This window comes from Equus asinus, chromosome 1, assembly GCF_041296235.1.
Source record: "Equus asinus isolate D_3611 breed Donkey chromosome 1, EquAss-T2T_v2, whole genome shotgun sequence".
NCBI lineage: Eukaryota > Metazoa > Chordata > Mammalia > Perissodactyla > Equidae > Equus > Equus asinus.
In genome coordinates this window covers 182,460,690-182,483,340 of record NC_091790.1, presented here as the reverse complement: position 1 = coordinate 182,483,340, position 22,651 = coordinate 182,460,690, and the positions used below count along the sequence as shown (strand labels likewise).

The window sequence follows — 22,651 nt, the reverse complement described above, 5'->3', positions numbered from 1 at the left end:
ATGAGCAATTAAGCCACATATCAAATGCCCAACAGTTCCTTGTGGCCTACGGCTACTGTATTGGACATTAAACATTAGCACAAAAAGTTCTATGGGACAGCACAGCTCTAGAATGAAATTCCAAGGGTAACAGAGCACACTCTACCACTTCTCTGCCTTCTCTACCCTCAAGCTGGAGGCCACGCTGGACACACTGCCCAGAGAAACGGGTGAGGTTTGTGGGGTGACAATCTGCACAGCACAGTGTGAGAATAAGCCGTTCACTTCAGCAGCAGGACTGACGTCAGCAACAGAAGGAGCTGTCAGCTGAGGCTCCATGGCTGAGCATATTCAAGTGGAGGATGGATGGCCATTTGTGGGGAACGAGGCATAAGAGTGTGTGTGTGTGCGCATGTGTGTGTGTTTCTGGGCACATGCATGCCCATGTATCTGAGGGTGTATACATGTTTATGAAATGCTGAGAGGAGATTCTGCATTAAATGACCTCCAAGGTCCTATCTTTCTGAAGAATATATTCCACTCCACATCTTTGGCTTGTTCTTAGTGTTCTTTAGAAAAAGAGATGCCCTGGTCTCTAGCGTTCTCAATCTTTAATTATTAGATTAAAATTTTTATTAAATTCTTTTATATCTCTTGAGGAGAAACATATTTACAAAAACTTGAAGTCATTTTCCTCTATCCGGACAGAATCTTTCTCATGTTCTGGTTTCAGCTTCTCTTCTCAATGGACTTAAAAACCAGGCACTCATTACGGACGGTGCAATTTTCCCAAAGGGGAGATCAGGAATCACTGTTGGTATTTGAGAACATTTAAGGAGGCATGTGGATGCTGCTTTAAATAATATTTAGTCAGAAATGAGAAAATTATTCTCTTTTCAACTCCCTTTCAATGCTGATTGCATCAAAGAGAAAGTTTTCATTTTGGTCCTAGTCTTTAGTGCCTCTGTAACAGTTGTTAACCTTCTTTGTAACATAGGGAAAGGGAGCCTCCGGATCTGATCCTCGGGCAGGCAAGGGAAATCTAAGTTGGATTTGATAACATCACTTTGTTTTTATTGTATTTATTTTTATGGTCATTTTCTATTTATGGCAAGTGATTCTGGTCTTCCAACTTATGATAGTGATTAAAATATTCCTTTCTAAGTAAATATACTTAGGAGTCTATGTCAATAAAAACGTTAATAGGGCAGAGGGTAGATAAAGGTCAAACTCATGAAGATAGTGCAAGAATGACAGTCATTTTGGAAGCTCTGTTTTGATGGAAAGAGTAGTGGACAATAAAGCCCACTCTAACTGAAGAATTGAGTCAGAGGTCCCAGGCGTGGGACCTTGGGCAAATTATCTCAGCTCCCTGTAAAAGGTGGGCAGGGATGGGGAAAGTACCTGTCATGCTCAACTGACTGGATCAAAGATAACGATAAGGTGGGATGACTGGGAAACTTTGGGGGTGTGGTGGTGAAGGGGCGGGCTATATAGGCATAAGGTGTTATTATCACCATTACCCTCTGCCCATAGGATTAATAATGCTTCATTCTTTCTAAACCTAGAGGACGTCTAGTCACACCTGCATTCTGAGTCCTTCAGGGCAAGGCTGGCTCCTTATGGGAAAAGTCTAGTGGTTCTGGTAGGGACGGGGAGGATCATTGGAAGAAGTGGTTACCATTTGGTCTCTCCTCTTCTGGAGAGAACTTGGAGTGGCCTGGGGCCTCCACCCACGTCCAGACCCCTACTCTGTACTGAGTCAGACACACACCAGGATTTTGGGGGTGGCCTTTTGTGATGTATTGTTGCTCAAAACAGGTGTTTTGCTAAACTGGGGAGGAAAAGTTGTGTAACAGATATTCTTCTCACGGATCTTGACTCTGGGGTTCCTGTTCTGTTTAGTGTAGTAGTTTCTCCTGGAGAATTTGGATTTTTGTAGGTGGCATCCCATTGGCCTGGGGAGGGAAGGGGAAATAGAAACCTTCAGTCAGTCATTTCCTGAACTCTGGCTTTTAGGAGAAAAGCTGGTAAGATCCTGTGGGAAAAGAGAGAATAAAGCGATTTGTCCCATTCTTGGTGAAAGATCACATAGACATATGTGAAGTTAATTTATAGGAAAAGGCAGTAGAAATTCTTTTTAAAAATTAAATTAATGGCGCAAAAAATACCATCAGAGTTCATAGGGAGACTGAAGTGAACAGGTAAGATATACTAAGAATTCGAACTGGATTGAGGAGGACTTCTGATAGAGTGAGCGAGTGCTAGGTACCAGGCTGTTCACTAAGCATTTTACAATCATTATCTCATGGAACGCAACAATTCTATGAGACAAAGACTATAGTCTCATTTCACCCATGAGAAATGGGCTTTGAGAGGTTAATTTTCCCAGGGTCAAACAACAAGTTTAACTGATAAAAATCTAACTAGAACCCAGTGCTGAGTCCAGAAATGAGCTCTTAACCACTATGATACACTGTCTACTAGAATGTCAGGCCTGGAAGGAGCTATGAAATCTAGTTCAATCCAAAACTCTTCAGGTAATAGCTAAGAAAACAGATCCCAATGGGAATTTCATTTTATTTTTTCTCAGTTTGGCCATAGTAAAGGGTTTGTGTAGAAAACTGGTAGAAAATGGAGGAAAGGAGTGAACATATGTTGGGGGTCTATATCTAGATTCATATTGTCATTTAACCTTCACATCACCCTATGAGGTAGATATTATTCCCATTTTACAGATAAAGAAACCAAGGTCGAGAAACATTAAAGCAATTTCCCCAAGGTTCCAGAGCTGGTAAGGACCAAGCCTTAATAGCTCTTGGTTCCAGGTCTGCATAATATCAAACTGAAGCTCTTTCTACAACATACTGTGACTTTACAAGCCAGGAAAGCGAGGTGGATTGTGAAAGGACAGGGCTAAGTGTAGTGACGTACCATAAAGAGTTGTGACCAGGAAACGATGGAATGGAGGCAGCATTTTAGGAAAGCGAACATGGAACTTGGCATGGAGAGGAGATTTGGTGGGGATGGATCTGGCAGCAGGAAGTGCTGCTGGGGAGCCCTTGTTGCAGTTCAGGCTTTTGGTGAAAAGCCTGGAACCACGTGGTGGCAATGGTAATTAAGAAGGAGCAAGTATTCAAAGGGCATTGTTAAGGAAGTACCCAAGAATTTTCAGGGTTTGGTGAAGGGAACAAATGGGAGGAAGAAGAGACGGTGCTGAGGTCTTGAGCCTGAGCGTTTGAGAGGATGGCAATGCCCTAGATGGTCCTGAGGAGGGCAAGAAGAAGCACCTTTGGAGGGCAGGGTGAGGAGGCTGATTTTGAGGGGATGGCAGGACAAAGCCAAGTCAACTGTCAACTGAGAAGTTGGAAAGAGTTGAGGTTAGAGTTCAGGAGAAGGGTGAGGGCTGCAGATAAATATCTGGGAGCCATCAACACTCCAGGGATCCAGGGCTGTAGGGATAGAAAGTGCACAGGGTAGAAAGCATATCCTCATACCTGTCGTCCTTAAAAATGGGGCAAAACTCTGCTCTTAATGAAGAGAGATACGTGAACACACCTCATCCTGTCCCCTGCAGGCTTGCTTGCAAGTACATGGGTCAGTGTCAGCATAGTAGTGAGAAATCTAGATCTGATTTCCCCTCCTCTCTCTGGCAAGTCTAGGTTTAGAAGCCCTGACAGGAAAGGCATAGATTTGGAATAAATGTCTGGAGTTGATCAAATTGTGGGACAGAAGTCAGCCTGGGGGTGCATTCTGGTCTTACTCTCACATGCCTCCCTTCTTCTCTTGCCTCTCAGCTCCTGCTCCCCTACCCTCAGGTCCTTACCCACTTTACCTTACCTAAAATTCCCAAATACACTCTTTGGTAATGTCTTCGCTGTCTGCCAACAGGGTGCCGCTTCGGTCAGATCGCATGTAGAAGCCATTGGGTGCCAGCACCGTGAGCAAGTTGCTACCCTGAAGCTCTATACAGAAGTTGAGGGCGAACTTTCCCCAAGGGCGAAAGGTGCCGAAGGATGTTATTGACCAGAACGATCCGCCCTGTGCTGGGGAAGGAAGAACTCAGGTCAGTGGGCCATTTGGAAGGGCAGTCCTCCTGCAGTGCAGCCTCTGAGGAGGCTCCCAGGAGGCATGCCAACACTCCCTGACTGCCCACCCTGCCTATGTTGCCAGGTCTCTCTATGGAAATGCAGGAGGGCTGGTTTCTGTTCTGCCAACCCACTCTGGGGGCCTTGAAGTACGAAAACAAACAGAAATTCTGTTTTTCCTTTTATGATGAGCAGGCCCTGAAGTCTGAGTTAGGGCTACAGCGGGGCTAGACTGTGAATCCAGGGATGAGGAAGAGGAGCTACTCACCCTGGAAGTGGTAGATGCCCTGGCGGCAGGGCAGCAGGTGAATGCAGTCAGGTTGATCCATATTGCACTGCATGAGGTCACATTCTGACGAGGTGCCCACATACCCATATCGACCACGCAATGCGATGAAGGGACGGTTGGCTAACAGAACCCCAAATTCCTCATTTGGGCCTGAAAGAAATAGGAAAGAGTTATTGGATAGGCTGCCTCTAAGTGCTTTCCCGGATGGGAGTAGGAAGGGGGACACTAATCACATGATATTGTCAGTGTTGCCAATATTTGTGTTGTCAATATTTTACTATTTAGTGAACACGTACTATATGCCAGGTCTTATGCTAGGAGCTTGTGAAGCACTTAGTACAGGAGCCCAAGAAATTTTAATATTCTTCCTTCCTTTGAGATGTTTGAATCTATTTAATCCTCACAATAATCCTGTGAGGCAGGCTGGTTGGATATTACCTCCATTTATAATGGAGACAATGAAACTGAGGCCCAAAGATGTTTGCCCAAGTGATGACAAAAATTCAGTGGCTCAGCAAGCATACAGACCCAAATCTTCTGACCCCAACACGAGTGCTCTTTCTATCACACCCCAGCTCCCTCTAAAATTATCTGAGACTTGGAATAAGCAGGCAGGACGGCTGCTTGGCTCACCTGGAACGGTGGCATTGGCCATGAGCAGGCCATTGGCTACTATACCCAAGAAGCGTCCATTGGGAGACTGCAGGAAGATCTTGCCACAATTCCAGTGCATACGGAAGAAGGTGTCAGACTCCAGTGGCTGCCCATCGGCCATCACTCTCTTGTGACGTCTCTGGAGAGAATATTGGGAACAGAGAAGGGAAGCAAGGACCAAAAATATCAGCTTTATTCTCATTGTTTTTATTCCTAAACCTTCTTTCCCACTTCCATCCACTAGCCTTCTTCATTCTCCCAGGGTATGCTTTATGCTTTCAGATCCTTTTTGGAAAACATGTTGTGGCCTCAGCTCACGCATTTCCCCAGTCTGTGCCATATCTCAGAGCCCAGTGTCCAAAAGGGGCCTGGATATCCATACAGAGAGATATGAATCTCAGCCTAGATTCTAAAATCTATGAAATGGATCATAGACATAAAAGTGAAAGCTAAACTATAAAACAACTAGAATAAAACGTAGGAGAAATTCTTTGCAACTTTGGAGTAGGCAATGATTTCTTGGGACAAAAAAACTAACCATTTATAAAATGGGAAAATTGGACTGCACCAAAATTAAAAACTTGCTGTTCAAAAGACACTAGGAAGTTAATGAAAAGGCAAGCCACAGATTGGGAGAAATCATTTACAATACATATATTTGGCAAAACATTTGACTTTAGAACATGCAAAGAACTTTTACAACTCAATAATAAGACAAACTACCCAGTAACAAATGGGCAAAAGATTCGAACAAATACCTCACAGAGAAGATATATAGCCAACAAGCACATGAGAAGATGCTCAAAATGATTAATTATAAGGGAAATGCAAATTAAAGCCATGACAAGATTCCACTACACACCCCTTAGAATGGTTAAAAAAAATTTTAAAGATTAAAAAGACAAGTATTGGTGAGGATGTGGAGCAAACAGAACTCTCATACGTTACCGGCAAGGATGTAAAATAACACAGTCACTTTAGAACACTGTTTGGCATTTTCTTAAAAAGTTAAACACACATTTATCAGATGACCCAGTAATTCCACTCCTAGGTATTTGTCCAAGATAAGTGAAAATACAGGCCCACAAAAAGACTTGTACAAGAATGTTTATAACAACTTTGTTCATAATAGCCCAAACTGGAAACAACTCAAGTGTTCATCAGCAAGTGATGAACAGCAAGTGATAAACAATTACGTTTTTTATGAGTAGCAATATGGACTACTACTCAGCAAAACAAGGAATGAACTACTGATACATGCAACACCATGGATGAATCTCAAAAACCTTATGCTGAGTGAAAGACGCATACATATTGTAATGCCATATGATTCCACTTATATGAAATTCTAGGGTAGGCAAATGTAATCTATAGTGACAGAATACACATCAGTGGTAGTGGGGAGGGCAAGGATGGAGGGGAACTGACTGCAAAGGGTCAAGAGGGAATTTCTGTGGTGATGGAAATATTCTCTAACTTGTGATATGGTGTGGTATGATTGCACAGGTGTATACATTTGTCAAACCTTATTGCATACTTGAAATGAGTATATTTTATTGTATGTAAATTATGCCTCAATAAAGTTTTTTTTAAAAGAGGATCTTTTTGGTTGAAAATGGGCTTATTGGATGAAAATGAATGTTTATTGACAAGGGTCTCCCTAGTTCACCTCACCATCTGGTCGTCTGCCTTGAAGAAGGAGACAAGTGTTTCTAGGGAGGGAGAGCTCAGGGCTTAAGGGTTCTCTTGCTCAGAAAGCCAAGGTCTTACCTGGGCTAGGTAGCAGCCATTGGCTGAACGAAGCTGCAAGTTGGGGCTGTCCTTGTCACATTCAAACTGGAACAAGGACATCTGGGTTAAGTGTTCAGACGCAGCGCACAACTCAACATCTGCAGAGGAAGAACATGTCAGAAGAAGCCCAAGTCTGGCCCCATCCTCAGTCTCAGCCCCTCCTCCACGCCTTATGGCTGAGGTTCCCTCTGCTTTCCCTCTTCAGTCTTCATCACCTTCTGTGGGACAGAGTAGCTTGGAGAAGGCCACTTTCCCCTAAAGACCATGCTGTTGCTTTATCACCCTTCTCCATGGCACAAGAGATTCTCTTTGAACCCCAGGATCTGGCTTAGCAGGTTCAAAAATCCTTGCTGATCCCAAACACATTTTCCTCTTTCCTGCAGCCAGCCCTCCCTCCTTCCATGGCTTTGTTGGACCCAGTACTTGCCATAGATGACAGAGAGGAACTTGTGGGCCTTTGACCTGAGGCTGACCCAGGTTGGGCAGCGCTGTAGGATGAACCACTCCTCTCCCCTGTGCGGACTGGAGCCCAAGCCCAGGAGCAGACGTGTGCCTTGTGGATACAACATGCCTCCTTCTCCATCGCTCAGTGCTACGAGTCCGCCAGGCCGTACTTGCATATGAAAAGCTGTCTGTGTTGAGGGTTGGGAGACCAGCCGGTCTAAGTGGGACAAGAAGGAGTGTGTAGAGGTCTCCAGGTGGTAGCATCCATCTTGGAAATGCAACAGAAAGCCACATTCCTTCAGGCAGGGAACTGGTGCATCCACCCAGACACGGCCCACACCAGGGTCAGCCCGGGCGTAGCAGTGGTTGACAGGGCTGTAGAGGATCACATGGACATGCAGGGCTGGCCGGGGGGTCCACATGTGGTAAGCTGAGAGGACTCGGGAGTTGCAGAACACGTCCTCACCATCAGACTCCAGATAACGACCACTGATTATGCACTGCAGGGTCCACTTGCCATTGCGGTGGAAACGGAGGAGGAAGCATCCGTGGTGGCTTGTCCTTGGCCGGCCATAGCACAGACTGCCATCAGCCTCGCACAGAAGGTAGAGGCCCTGCAAGCTCCTTAGTCGTACCAGAGCCTGTGTGTCATGCTCATTGCTCACCAGGATCTCCCAGGTCTGGAGGTATTGGGAGGGAAATCAGTACACATTGCTGAATGCCTAGACTGAGGAGCCCTACACCCATCACCCCTGGCATCACCACAGCACCTTCATTGAGACTAACCACCTTCCCCTCCACATCAGCCTCCCTGCTGTCAGCTCTTCAACTCTCTCATCTAACAAAATCAAAAGATCTCAGGGCACCTCCACCACTGGAACCATTGGGTTTCTCAAGACCCCAAGAGAAGTTCTAGATGCCCATTTCCTCCAGCTAACAGAAGGTAAACCTCCCTCTCTTTTCCTTGACTGCTTCCTTCAATACCTAATTTTCCAAGAGATGCTTTTGTTTAAGTCTTACTTCTCCCTTCCTCACTGTTGCCCCTGGATAGCACACTCAGCCAGCACTTCCATCCAAAAAGGCCCCTTCCCCGACATGGCAGGAGAAAAGCAAAACCTCTTACAGGCATGCCTGAGCTCCAGGGATGAGGATGGGAGCACAGACAGTCAAGATGCAATTGTCTAGTTTGGCCATGATCTACCCTGTTAGAAGCAAGAGGACCTAACTCCTGCTTCACTCCGTAGTACCATCCCAGAGGTGCCTACATCCCTCTCTAAGATGAAAACCAATGCTCCTGGGCTTCTAGAGTGCCCTATTCTCAGACTACAACCAGAACAGAAACATAGACGTTGCAGGAATTTCATTGGTCCAGCTTCCCCTGGATTTCCACAGTTCTGCCTTCCAGCCTGGGCTCTCCAACCCTCCTCTTTGTGATGACACAACCACTCTGTGTGGGATGGAGGAGGGTACGGAGCAGTCAGAGGAAGACAAGGCAGCAAGGCCAGGGCTGAGGCTTCACTTCGTGGAAGAGGTTTAGAGAAGGGGAGATGGAGCAATGGAGACTGTGAGCAAAAGCCTGGGGTAGAAGGGTCTTGTCCTGGCGGTGGCAGAGGCTAGGAAATTAGTTAGGTTGAGAGCGTACCCCTGCAGCCACCACACACACATACACACACACACGAGCTTGGCCACTGAGAAAACTGGTTCCAATATAGATTTGCTGTTACCTGTCTCCGGCCCAAACCCTTTGCAGTAGCAGTGACTGTACTCTTATATGTCTCATAAGTGAGGTAGGACCCTGCCCAGCTGATGAGCCCAACCCTTAGGTCCTCAGGCTTGGGTCGTCTTCGTGTCCACTCTATCTCATCCATGGGGCCGGCACCACAGGTGATGACTCTGTCCGGCCCAGCCTTCCCCCCAGTGGTGAGGTTCCACAGGCCATAGGGCCTGGAATCTGGCCCGCAGTACCCACCAGATGTTCCCGGAGGGAACTTCCCAGGCAGAGGCTGGCCTAGGGCCCAGCACCTCTGTGACCCGGGAGCATTGTGACTGTGAGGGCTGCCTCTTATCCCACCATAGTGAGGAAAGGGCACTGGCCCAGTCATGTCAGTCCACGGCCTGGAGGAAGTCAGTCCGGTGCCTCCCCACACCATTCCAGGCACCGAGGTAGGCTGAGTTCTGACAGAATCCGACTTTCAGCCTGTGCCAGTGACCACCTGTGACCTCAGGCAAGTCCTCACATCTGTTCCTTATTTTAATCACAGGCTAGAAATCAACCTCTTTCCTCCCTAGGAAGTGAGTTACGCCTGGCTCCCTTGGGGCTCGAGCATTTTTGGAGTTCAAGATATCCAAGAAAAATCCATTAGCTTTCATGGCCCTTGGGAGGATGAGGCCAAAATGTCTCAGAAGGTACTTTTCAGAGTGTGAGGAAACCCTAGAGAGTTAACCAGCAAGGACTGAATTACTCATATGAATCCGGAAGGGCTGGCTCAGGAATAGGGTAAGGAGAATGGCCTAGGTGGGGTGAGCAGTGGGCACCCTCCTCCTAACCCCACTGCTGCCCTGCTGCTGGCCAGCCAACCAGTGCTGCCTCTAAGGACACCAGCCCTGTCTGTCCACAGCGTCTCTGTTGGCCAGTAGCCTCCGGGACTCATTTCCTACAAAGCTCATGGAGAAAACCAGCCCAGAACCTGGAGACATTGACAACATGAAAGAAGGGAGAAAGGCAAAAAGAAATAATGGTGCTGATAGTGGGTTTTGTTTAAGTTTGCTGGGATGCAAAACAAAATGGGCCGAGTAAACCACACTTGGAGAACAGCCCACAGCCCTGGTTCCAACACTCCCTTTAGTCCCCATAGGTGGGGTCGTCTCAGGTAGAAGGAGTCCCAGTGCACAATGAGGAACTGTAATCCCCAAGGCCCGACCAGTGTTTTACAAACCAAGGCTAATAGACTACTAGTGACAGAATCACCTGGGTAATTTTAAAGACGCATATTCTTGGGCTTCAGACCAATCCTGGTGAGTCACATTTTCTGAAGTGTGCCTCAGAACCCTTATTTTTAAGGAACATTTCCTCCCCCTCAAATTTTTTTTTTTTTTTTAAAGATTTTATTTTTTTTCCTTTTTCTCCCCAAAGCCCCCCGGTACATAGTTGTATATTCTTTGTTGTGGGTCCTTCTAGTTGTGGCATGTGGGACACTGCCTCAGCGTGGCTCGACGAGCAGTGCCATGTCCGCACCCAGGATTCGAACCGATGAAGCACTGGGCCGCCTGCAGCGGAGCGCGCGAACTTAACCACTCGGCCACGGGGCCAGCCCCCCTCCCCCTCAAATTTTAACGTGCATAGTAATCATTAAGAACTGCTGCTCTAAGTAGCTAGGAGATGGATAGGAGATCAGAGTTATGTGGTTTACAGAGCCATGAAGGGAGAGCCTGTTACCCTGGGCAAAGGCCCCTTGGAATTGGGGAAGGAATGGGATTTCCCCCACTGGAACCCCGAAAGTACTTCCAGCCTCAAGAATAAGGAGGGAGAAGCTGAGCTAGATGAAGGCAGCAAAGTGTGTGGATGCTCGAGGGAGAGGGGTCGGCCCTACAGCCTTAGCTGCTTTGAACCTTCCCCATATCGTCTCTTTGCACCCAGCAACCCAGCCCCCGACTTGTAGGCTACAGACAACACAGTGTACAAACCACAGCAAATTTATTACTCAATATCCAGTGCCACATCATAGCACCACCCGGAGCCCTCACCTTCCCTCCCTACCTGGCCCCAAGGGTACACCCGAAATGGAAAAAACACAAGTAAACCCAGATTCCTGCTCCTCCTCTGGAAGAAGGGGACTTGGCCCTGGAAGCCCCTTCCACAGGTCCTAGCAGGCAGGAGAGTGGATCCCTCCGTGCCCAGAGAGCAAGGCTCCAGGCCCCAACAAGAGAGAGAACATGCAGGCAGGAGCAGAGGCCTGTGTCTGCGGGGGAGGAGGAGTGGGAGGGAAGGGCACTGCCTGAGGAGTCCGGGAGTCTGGTCATCCCGGGGATGCACGCGGGAGCTTCTGGGCAGCAGGGGCCGGCCCCTGGTTGGCTAGCGCTTCGACAGCTCATGAGACAGCCAGTCCAGCCCATCGTACAGGCCTGTGCCTTGGGTGGCACAGGTGGCCTGGACGTACCACTGTGGGGAGAAGGAAAGAAAGAGGTCAGTAGCAGGGAGGAAAACGGGATGCCTTTACTTCCTGCCCCAGCCTGTGACTCCCCTGGGAGAGGAAGGACCCTCACCGTGCGGCTGCGCAAGTGCTGCAGCCCCAGCTTGTCGGTCAGCTCGCTCACGGGCATGGCGTTGGGCATGTCCTGCTTGTTGGCAAACACCAGCAGCACCGCATCCCGCAGCTCGTCCTCCTGCAGCTGAAAAAGGTGAAGGGGGTGGGATCTGGGGTCCCAGCGGGGTCCTCTAGCCCCCTCTTTCCTGCTGTGTAGGGGAGCTCCCCTTTCTGCCTTCTAGCATATTTGTGGGAAAAATATAATATTGTGTAGTCTACTACTGAACACAAAACATAGAGTTATAAATCAGCATGTGGCCATGTTGGACCTTAAATCCAGAAAGGGCTTTTTTTTTTTTTAATTGCATTAACATAGGGCCTTTTTCTAATTTGAGTACTTGCCTTAGTCAAAATAACAAAATTTCCCAACGGAAAAACAAGAATGTAAGATGATGTTTCTCTCTACCACGTATAATTCCCCTCTCCCCACCAACTTCTCAGACTCAGATCTGAAGACATGAGAATTCAAGGAAAAAAGTCAGTCCTATACTTTTTACCTGACCCGAATTCAAAACAAGGTGAGATACTCCCTGCGTCCGCATCCACAAGGAGAAATGCACATTCAAGGCCTGGGAGGCACTTCCTGCCTTTCACCCCAGCACAGAGATCTCTTTCTCTCCAAACGGAGGGCTCAGTCCCCAGGGCCCTGGGTGCTCACCATCTTCTGGAGCTCATCAGCAGATTCCTGCACCCGCTCTCGGTCATTACTGTCCACCACGAAGATGAGGCCCTGGGTGGGAAGGAAGAAAGGAAAGAAGAGCAATCTCTCTGGCCTGGGACATACCCTAGTCTTGGCCTTTCTCTCTTCTTCCCACCTCTGACTGCATCTAAACCCTTCTCATCTAGTAAACTTCCACTAAGGTTCTGCAGATGTCCTGGCACAAACTGGAGACACCCTGAAAGGATACAGCCTCTGCCCTCAGGCAAGCAGTCTAGCTAAAAGACATGCAAGGGAACAGGGAAAGACACGTGATGAGAGCTAAATCAGGCATCGTGGACCCAGAACCCTGCTTCTCAGGAGAAGCCTAAGGTGGCTAAGTCTCAGAAGACTAAGGCCAGTTCTGAAGGATGAGTAGAGGCTAGCCTACAAAAGGAGGGTAGAGGCGGTAAGGGTTTTTCCTGGCCTGGGGGCCCAGCTTAGGCCAACATCTCAGTCTTCCTAACCCTAACATTTCTTCCCCTGGGGTTGGGGAGTGCCCCACCTGAGTGTTCTGGAAGTAGTGCCGCCAGAGAGGCCGAATCTTATCCTGGCCTCCCACGTCCCAGACTGTGAAACAGATGTTCTTGTATTCCACTGTTTCCACATTGAAGCCTGAAGATAATTGGAAAAATATGAGGAAAAAGTCCCGAGAGGAAGGAACTCACTAAAACTAGGTGGATTCAGCAGGGACACAAAACCAGAAGGCAATGACGAAGGCCCAACAGAACAGAACCCCCAGAGGACCGGCGGTCCACAGACGGGGCGGGGCTAGGTCACATCCATCGCGCACGTAAAGATACCCTGACCCACTTCTCAGGTAGCGTATCTGGTATCAGGGTCCGCTCCCTGCAGATAAGGGCCTCGGGCAGAATGGGGAGTAGACTCTGAGAAGGCCCGCCGCCGCGCTCCCGCTCCTCCCGGCCTCGCCTCCAGACTCACCTATGGTGGGGATGGTGGTGACAATCTCCCCCAACTTCAGTTTGTACAGGATTGTGGTCTTGCCAGCTGCATCCAAGCCAACTGCAACGAAGAGGGACATAGGGATGGAGATGGGAGCGAGGGAGCCCCCTAGAGACCAGGGAAGGGGAGAGGCCGGGACAGCTGATGGTGACGGGGGCGGAGAGCCCGAGCGCCTGCAGGTGCGCGCTGTTCTCTACCTTAGGGGCCTTGAGGGTAGTCTGGGTGGTGAATGCCAACTCCTGCCCCCAAAGTGGGCGAGGGGCAGGAGAGGACTGGGGAGTACGGGCACAGGAGGAGAGCCGCACTGTTTTTAAAAGTCGTCTCCAAGGGCGGAATCCACCCTTCTTACCAGCCGGGCTGGAGTAGAAGGGAGCTTCACCCCACCCAGGCCCGAAGCTCCCGGCCTCAGGCCCTGGGGGTTGGCGCTGCAGACCACTACCCGCCTGAGAGCAGTGACCCCGGGGGGTTAGGAGGTGGCTGACTCGGGGTCAGAGACACAGGTGAGCTGGGCTGGAGGGACGCGGGGGCGGGAGGGCTGCGCGGGGGCCGGCGCTCCGGTCCGGGCCGCGCGCTTGATCTGCCTCACCCATGAGGATCCGCATCTGCTTCTTGCCGAAGATCCGCGAAAAGAGCGCGGACACGGTGAGGCCCATGGCGGGGCCCGGGGGAGGGGGCGCGGGCACGGACACGGGGTGCGGGCTGGAACCGGCCGGCCGCGGGGGGATGGGGAGCAGCAGCAGAAGGAGGAGGCTCCGCCGCCGCCTCCGCGCGTCCCGGCCCGCCCTACGTCACCGCGGGCCCGCCCCCGCCCTAGCTCCGCCCCTAGGCCCGCCCCTAGGCCCGCCCCCAGGCTGTGGCTCCGGGAGAAACCTAAGCAGGGTGAGTTTCCACGGCCACCCGGGGTCCCGCCCCGGCTTTAAAGACGGAAAGGGTCTCGGTCTCCCCTTGTTTCTAGCGCGCCTGTCAGGTCTGTGGCTGCTGAACCCGCAGCCCGAGCGGGGCCGAGGAAAGCCTACAACGCTCCACAGCGGCCCCCCAGTTCCATCTTCAGCGGCCGGCTGCTGGGCTTTGGTTTGTTGCGTCCAGCATACTCTGGGCTCCGGTTTAGCCTATGATAACTAGCAGCATCGACTGTGTACACTACCCTCCTAGGAGAGCAGAAGCTCTGTGCAAGCGATTGAGGGCTCCCTTTTGCCCCCTCAGCAACCCGCGAGTGACCGTAGAATCTCGAGAGGAGTGCGCCGGAGGTGGGGGAAGAAGATGCCCGAGCGCTAGCTGGCCTTTAAGGCCCGTTAAAACTCCTGCTTCATAGATGCCCAATCAGCAGAACCAGTGGAAGATTCCCAACTCTGGGCGGGCGGTCGCAGACCCTACTTCCTGCATAATGGAGAACTCTGCCTTCTCCTTGATGGCCCTGGAAAGCATTGGAAACAATGCTTTTCAGTTGACCCAGGCAGCCTTTCTGCAGCTCCTTCCTCACTTTGCCACAGACCTGGGTACCTGGATTTTTAAAGCACATCTATCCACGATTTTATGAGGCTCATGCGGCGCTAAACTCAAAGAGCTTCGCAAGTAATTTCCCCACTCATCTTAGCATCTGAGGGGAAATAGCAAGATACGAATTAATTTAAATTTCTTCTATGGAGGAGACTGAGTCAATGCCAGGCATCTAATATATGCTTAACAAATGCTCGCTAGGTTGAATGAACTAATAGGTTGCTCAGTGGAGCAAGGGCAGGCGTTTTGCCTATTCTGGATTCCCAGTGGATTTCTAGGATCAATTGCCTATGGATTGGACATGGTGAGGTGAGCTGGGAATGAGAGAACCTTCATACATTCATTCACTCATTCGACAAATGTTTATTAAGTGTCCATTATATGCCATTGCTCCAGGCCTTAGTTCAAATCTCAGTTCTGCCTTTTTTGTTGTTGTTGTTTGGCTTGGACAATCCTTACAACCTGTCATTTTCTCATCTATAAAAGGAGACTATTATCTACCCTATCTCACGAGGTTATGGTGAAGATTAAAATGATGAGATAATGTACCTGAGTGTTTTGTATAATGCAGCTGGATGTTATCTGGGCCACTAAGAAATTGGGTCTGAACAGACCTCCAGCCTCATCCTGACCCTCAAAGTCTGTAACGAGAACAGACTTTGGGCACCAGGTATGAGTGAGTACATGACTTTCCTTTACTCTTCAGTCACAGACTTGCATTCATAAGAAGGCTTTTACAAGGTTGAAGAGTACATTTAAAAGAGTTCCAATATAACACAACTATTGGTGATCAAGTCAGGTCAGTTCTATATCTTTAGCCCTTTTAATTAGCCTCTTTCTTTCTATCCCTGTTGTCACTGCCCTATTTCACTACCATCTCTTCCCATGACTGATATAGACTCCTAACAGGTCTCCTGCCCTTTGGTATCCCCACGTGATACAAGTCTTGACGATGCTACTCTTGAGATTAAAATCCTTTAAGGTCTTCTTATGACCCAAGATAAAATCTAAATGCCTTCATTTGGGTCCCCAGCTATTGTGCCAGCCCCATCTGTTGCCACCTCCTTCACATATGCTAAGCTACTGCCTTGAGATGATTCTCAATGTTGCCCCGGGTGAACCAGGCTCTCTGATGCCCCAGGAGTCCTTGTAATCTTTCCCCTTTGCCTGGAATGCTTGTTCCCCTCATCTCTAGTTAGATGGGCAATCTCTACTCATCCTTCAGATCCCAAACTATTTTCCCTGGGAGCCTTCTCTGCTTCCCCTCCCTCCTCTTAACTTCCATACCACTTTGAATATACTCATGCATACTGGTATGATCACAGGACTTGTGTTTGCATGTCTGGTTTCTCACTAGATGTGAGCTCCTTGAGGACAGGACCTTGGCTCTTCATAGTGATCACCTGGAACAGCAGTTGATATGCTGCGGGAGTTGGACTGACCTGGAGAGGATTCCTAAACTTACTAGTTAAGTGATCTTGGGCATGTGACTTATCATCTCCGTGCCTTATGTTTCCATATCTGTAAAACAGTACTAATAAGACCCACTGAGCAGAATTTTTGTAAAGACTAAATAGCAAAACTCTTGTGAAGCTCCCGGAATATAGTTGGCCCTTAGGATGGACGTCATGGCTATCGGGTGCCCTCTACATATATTTGTTGAATCAACTCAGCAGAACTCAGGAAGGGTGCTAATAATTATGATACTATACGCCTACTAGGTGCAAACACTGTCTTAGAAAGTAGTTTAAATGGGAGTATTAATTGTTGCTCTTTAGGGACAAAGGTACTGAGCCCCCAAATAGTGGGGATGCGTCGCTCACCTGGGTGTTTGGGACTCATTGCGACGTCGCCCCCTGTGGCTCGCGGATCATAGCCCGAGAGCAAGCTCAGGAGCCCTTAACAAACCAACATCACCCGCGTGTCCTCGACTTTGCCTGCTCCGCTCTTCCAAAAAGCGGTCAGCTCTCAGCCTAGCTGGGTTCTCGACAGGTCGCCCCCAACCAGCCGGCCGAAGTAACCCCGCCCACCCCGCGCCCATTGGGGGAGGAGCCTGTGGCGCCGTGCTGCCGTCACTTCCAGCGGACCCGGAAGCGGCCTTCTCAAGCCTCTGTAGTTAAGAAGTCGTGTTGGGGCTGCGCTCAGCTTCAACTCTTGGCCGACCCGTGGGCCGAGGACCCGCTGGGGCTGCTGAGGCCTGGGCGAGCAGGGAGCGCGAGCGGCTTCTGGGGCAGTGCGGGCGAGCCCTGGCAGTGTGCTCGTCGCGTCCTGACGTCGCCCCGCCTCTAGGATAGGACCCGCCTCCGCCCTCCGGGCCTGGGGGCCGGCGGGTGCTTCTGCTGGGCTGTCCCGCTGACCGGCATCCGGGCTCGGACGGTTGGGTGGAGTGGGTGCACGGCCGCGGGGGCAACTCTCCCCGTCGTTTACAGTCCCCGCGAGCGTCTTCGTGACCTTCTTCCGGGCTGCCCTAACGCTGACGTGGAGCAACCTGTTCTGAATCCTCATGGAGAAGTTTGGGATGAATTTCGGGAGCGGCCCGAGCAAGAAGGACCTGCTGGAGACCATTGAGACGCAGAAGAAGCAGCTCCTCCAGTACCAGGCACGTCTCAAGGATGTGGTCCGTGCCTATAAAAGCCTAATGAAAGAGAAAGAGGCGCTAGAGGCCAGCATTAAAGTGCTGTCGGTATCCCACGAGGCGGATGTGGGCCTTGGAGGTGTCCAGCCTCCAGGCCTCACCTTTCCTGACTCTGTGGATGACCGATGCTCCACTCACAGCGAGGATAGCACTGGGACCGCCACCAGCTTGGACACTGCGGCCAGTCTCACCAGCACCAAGGGTGAGTTTGGGGTGGAAGATGACAGACTGGCCCGTGGACCACCACCTCCGAAGTCCGAAGAGGCCAGCGGGTCGGAGAGTGGGGTCAGCAGTAGCAGTGGGGATGGACCATATGGGGGTGGGGAGGTGGACAAACGGTTGCAGCAGCTGAAGACTCAGTTGGCTACTTTGACCAGCTCTTTGGCTACAGTCACCCAGGAGAAGTCTCGCATGGAAGCTTCTTACCTGGCTGACAAAAAGAAGATGAAACAGGATTTAGAGGATGCCAGTAAAAAGGCAGAGGAGGAGAGGGGCCGTCTGGAGGGAGAACTGAAAGGGCTACAGGAGCAGATAGCTGAAACCAAAGCGAGACTTATCACGCAACAGCACGATCGGGCCCAAGAGCAGAGTAACCATGCCTTGATGCTGCGGGAGCTCCAGAAACTGCTGCAAGAGGAGAGGACCCAGCGCCAGGACTTGGAGCTACGGTTGGAAGAGACCCGAGAAGCCCTGGCAGGGCGGGCATATGCAGCTGGTCAGATGGAAGGGTTTGAACTGCAGACCAAGCAGCTGAGCCGTGAGGTGGAGGAGCTGAAAGGTGAGCTGCAGGCTCTTCGGGAAGAGAAGAATCGGCCAGACCCTCGGCTGCAGGAGCTTCAGGAAGAGGCTGCCAGCCTTAAGAGCCATTTCCAGGCTCAGTTGCAGCAGGAAATGAGGAAGGTAATTATCTTCATCTCTTTCTAATATTAGTCCTTTAGCCCAAAGTGGGAAATATTAGGGCTTTTTCTCCTTTGGTAGTTAGAACTAAGTGGCTGCACTGTCATTTTTTGATGTTATTCAGACAGTTCCACTGGTGAGTCCTGGGAAATTCTATTCTGTGCTGTATCCAGAGTGTGCTTCCAACAGGATGTGGAGTTTCTGAGTGTAGGTTGGGTCGGAGCCAGACAGCCGTGAGTTTCTGGGCGTTGGCATCTTACCAACTGTGCTCTGTGAAACAGTGTAGTGGCAGCTGTGCAGTGAAAGGTAGTGTGTATGCTTATAGGTGTATACCTATATATAGATAGACATATGCCTATAGGTAGGGTGGCTGAATGAGGTAAAGAGAATTTTCTCAGAAGAAATAACTTCTTGTAATTGCTTTCAGTCAAGATTTGTCTGTTCTAGAAAGGTATGCTATTTTACATTGTGAGAGAGACCCAACTCAGTTTTGAACGTCCAGGAATATTGGCAGGTGAAAAGAATGCCATGATTTCTTAATAGGATTTGGGGAAGCACGTGATAAAGATAACACACTTTGTATGTTAGCTCAGTGTATGATAGGAGAAAGTGGAAGCGCTAAAGCAGGACAATAGCAGATATACAAAGGTTCTTAATATTGCTTGGTGTAATGTGTGTCTGGGAGCAGAACCCAAGCAGGTTACAGGAACTCTTGTTAGCTCCCAAATCAACAGAAAAATCCCCAGTTCCCATTCTTGCTAGGCCATCCCAATCCTGTGACCCTTTTGCTCCCCTCTCTTGCTTTCTCAAAGTTTGCCACAGGGCTTTGTGGCTTTTCTGGATGCATTTCCATCTGTTCCCTTGTTTTACAGACAGCCCTTGTAGAGGATCTACTCCGCCAGCAGTCTCAGGTGGAAGAGCAGAGGGTGGCAGCCCTGGAGAATCAAATATCTGAGGTGTCGGAACTGCTTGGCACATATGAGAAAGCCAAGCAGAAGGACCAGCTAGCCATCCAGAAGCTGAAGGAGCGCATTTTGCAGCTGGATCTTGAGAACAAGACACTGGCTCTCGCAGCCTCCAGCCGGTCCCCTCTGGACAGCCATGGAGAGGAGTCCAGTCTGGATGTCAATGTCCTAAAAGATAAGATGGAGAAGCTGAAGAGGCTGCTGCAGGTTGCAGCCAGGAAAAGCCAGGTGACCTTGGATGTGGAGAAGCTCTGCGACCTGGAGATAATGCCCAGCTCAGAGGCTGCTGATGGGGAGAAGGCTTCTGCGCTCTACTACCAACAGGAGCTGAAACAGCTGAAGGAAGAGTTTGAGAGGTACAAGATGAGGGCCCAGGTTGTCCTCAAGAGCAAGAACACCAAAGACGGTAACCTGGCTAAGGAGCTGGAGGAAGCCCAGGAACAGCTTGCAGAGCTGAAGGAGAAGTATATCTCCCTGCGGCTGTCCTGTGAGGAGCTTGAGCGCCAGCACCAGCAGGAGGCTGAGGACTGGAAGCAGGAGCTGGCCCGGCTGCAGCATCTCCACCGTCAGGAGCTGGAGCGGAGCCAGCTGGACTTCAGGGACCGCACGCTGAAATTGGAGGAGGAGCTGCACAAGCAGCGGGACCGTGCCCTGGCTGTGCTGGCCGAGAAGGACTTGGAGCTGGAGCAACTGCGTTCTGTAGCCTTGTCCTCCGGGCTGCCAGGACACAGAAGCCCTGTGGGTGGCGGGGGTCCTGGGGACCCGGCTGACACATCTTCTTCAGATAGCCTGACCCAAGCACTGCAACTAGCTGCGGCCAGCGAGCCTACTTTCTTCCTGTATGCCGAGCAGTTGGCCCGCAAGGAGGTGGAGATTACATCACTGAGGAAGCAGAAGCACAGGCTTGAGGTAGAGGTGCACCAGCTGCAGGATCGGCTGCTGGAGGAGGGAGAGCAGCATCGCGAGGAGGTTGGTGCCCTGCAGAGCCACATTGAAAAGAACATCAGGGACCAGAGTAGGGAGGGAGCCAACCTGGAGTACCTCAAAAACATCATCTACCGCTTCCTGACTTTGCCTGACACCCTGGGCCGCCAGCAGACACTCACAGCCATCCTGACTATCTTGCATTTCAGTCCAGAGGAAAAACAAGTGATAATGCGGCTTCCAACCAGTGGTAGCTGGTGGCCTTCTGGCAAGAGATGATGTCATTTTCACTAATTCCTGGAATTTCTGTGCCTCTTATGTGGGAAGGGACAGGCTCTGGTTTCTACTGCCTCTTCTCTTATGTTATCATTTATTTCTTCACTGTGTTGATCTGGGAGGAGTTTTCAATGTGGGATGGGGTTTTCTGCCAAATGCCATTAATGCCACTTTATCCTAGGGGGCCCTAGAGATGCTGGAAGTGTTGGGACAGCTTCTTCTGGTGGTATGTGTGTGTGAGGGGAGGCAGGGGGAGAGGTTAGGATTGAGAGGTGCAGAAGTCGGGGACGTGGTGAGAATCTTTTAAAATAAGATACTGATTCTAATATTATACTCCTAGTGCAAAGCTGGGAGTAAATGTGACTCCAAAGGGAGTTCAGTTAATTGCTGAATACACACAGGACCAGCTCTTTACTCCATCTCATCACAATCTGAGTCTGGTCCACTGCTACCCCAATTCTCTGGGGACGTAAATCCAGGCTTGGAGAGGGACCAGGAAGTTTGAAATAGAGACATATTGTCCACTAGTCCAAAGGGCCAAAGAATAGTAAGTTCATCCTGCAGCTGGGGAGCTTGGTCTGGTTAGGGCCTGGGTGTGATGAGTGGGCCCTGAGCACCAGCTCGATCTTAGAGATTTCCTGAGTGACCTCCCTTTGGTCTAGATGGGGTTATAATAGACTTCTGGCACTTGTCCGTGCCCTGACCTGTCTGCCTAAGGCTGGCCTGAGATTGTGAGTGAATGACTTTGCTATCTTTTCCTCAGTGTTAAACTTCCATTAAGAAAAAAGTCTGAGCTTCTTACAGAAAGGGTTCTGATTGGGAAGCTCTGATCCTGCCTGGATACAAGGAATTAGCTCAGAGATTTACTTCTCCCTCAGCAACTCCCCAAGCGGTTTCTGCCTTGGTAGGGACAGGGAAGAGGAGGAAGATTTGCTGTGGAGGATTCCAGAAGATCTCTGTGACCCTCACAGGAAAGTGGTGGAAGTTCAGCCAGGGCTGGGCCGGGGTAGTTGCTGCTCCATGGATAGCATTCTGGCTAAATCTCCATGTCCTTGCAGCCCAGGTGCTCATGGGTTCCTGTCTCTGGTGTTTTGCCTACTCCCTTAGGGAGGTAATAGTTTCAGTCCACAATCCTCATCTTCTCCACATGTTACTCTAAATTTTCTTCCTTCCCTGGCATTTCTTATGTTTGGTCTTACGTAAGTAGATTCATTTTGCACTCAGGCAGTCTGGAAAGTAAGGGACTCAGCTGGATTCAAACAGTATCAACTCCCCAGATCTTTCCTTTCCCCCTCTGCTCTTAATGGTTTGGGAGATCTTTGGACCCTAAAGACCAATGCTTTGCCACTGATTGGACTAATATGTATCTTTCTGTTATTGCATCATAGAGATCTGTTTTTTGAGGGTTTGGGGTGCAGAAGACTTTGCTTAAATGTTCTGATTGGGAGGCTGGGTGACGTAGACTATCTACAAACAGTGAGCAGACTTAATGGAACAGAGATGATGTGTTCAAGTGATAATAACGTGAACCACGGAGTCATTAAACCTGAACAACTTGACCTGTGTGCTTCCTTAATGGTATATATATGTCTGGACACAAATAGAGTGTGAATGGAAATGGTAAGTGAAAAGAATGGAAATAGTATTATATTTATCCGTGAGCTTGAATCTCAGGAGGAATACCTCAGTGCCCTAACTGCCTCAGTACAACACAAAGTTTTTAGCCTGGACTTGTGTGTGTAGGCAGCTACACTGGAAAAAGCTTTCTGTTGGGGTTCGTGGGTGGGCTTGAAACTTCCATAATTATTGCTTTAAACTTCATAAGTGATCTATTTATGAATGCTTTATTGTGCTTCAAATCAGGATTCATGGTATCCTGGAAAAGTTTCTCAGGACATCAAGCTACACTAAATCATCATCGTCTTCATCATCATGATCATTATTCTTAGTTTTCTTACCTGATACCCTACATGTAGGTTATATTGTTGTTATCTGTAAGTGGTTTTGGAGAGAATAGAAAGATCCACAGTTAAAGTTGCTTTCCTAGGACTAATACATCCTGTGCTTTTGACTTTTGAGAAGATACCAAACGCACAAAGAAGCAAATCAGTTTCTGATAATTTTCAGTATCAACAGACCTGAGGCTGTGAATGCTCACAACTGAAACAGAAAGACTGGGGCTCTTCCTACCTTTAAGGACACAGGTTCCTGGTCTCCCCACTGCTCCCCCCAAATAAGTGTTCCAGTT

At 49.6% G+C, this 22,651-nt stretch overlaps 3 protein-coding genes across 3 annotated transcripts; 1 reads left to right on the top strand and 2 right to left on the bottom strand.

Annotated features, from left to right (window-relative positions):
* Positions 1-3,819: 3,819 nt before the first annotated feature.
* On the bottom strand, positions 3,820-9,113 carry FSCN3 (fascin actin-bundling protein 3). Its single transcript, XM_014854477.3, has 6 exons — positions 8,970-9,113; positions 7,229-7,925; positions 6,781-6,899; positions 4,990-5,149; positions 4,336-4,506; positions 3,820-4,025 (listed from the first exon to the last, which is right to left on the bottom strand). Exons 1-6 carry the CDS (start codon positions 9,111-9,113, stop codon positions 3,820-3,822), a joined length of 1,497 nt encoding a protein of 498 aa, XP_014709963.2.
* Positions 9,114-10,922: 1,809 nt separating this feature from the next.
* Positions 10,923-14,017, bottom strand: ARF5 (ARF GTPase 5). Its single transcript, XM_014854504.3, has 6 exons — positions 13,796-14,017; positions 13,189-13,269; positions 12,752-12,861; positions 12,208-12,279; positions 11,509-11,634; positions 10,923-11,404 (listed from the first exon to the last, which is right to left on the bottom strand). Exons 1-6 carry the CDS (start codon positions 13,860-13,862, stop codon positions 11,318-11,320), a joined length of 543 nt encoding a protein of 180 aa, XP_014709990.1. The 5' UTR covers positions 13,863-14,017; the 3' UTR covers positions 10,923-11,317.
* Positions 14,018-16,775: 2,758 nt separating this feature from the next.
* Positions 16,776-21,962, top strand: GCC1 (GRIP and coiled-coil domain containing 1). Its single transcript, XM_014854516.3, has 2 exons — positions 16,776-18,241; positions 19,111-21,962. The coding sequence occupies exons 1-2, from the start codon at positions 17,210-17,212 to the stop codon at positions 20,404-20,406; spliced, it is 2,328 nt and encodes a 775-aa protein (XP_014710002.3). The 5' UTR covers positions 16,776-17,209; the 3' UTR covers positions 20,407-21,962.
* Positions 21,963-22,651: the final 689 nt, after the last annotated feature.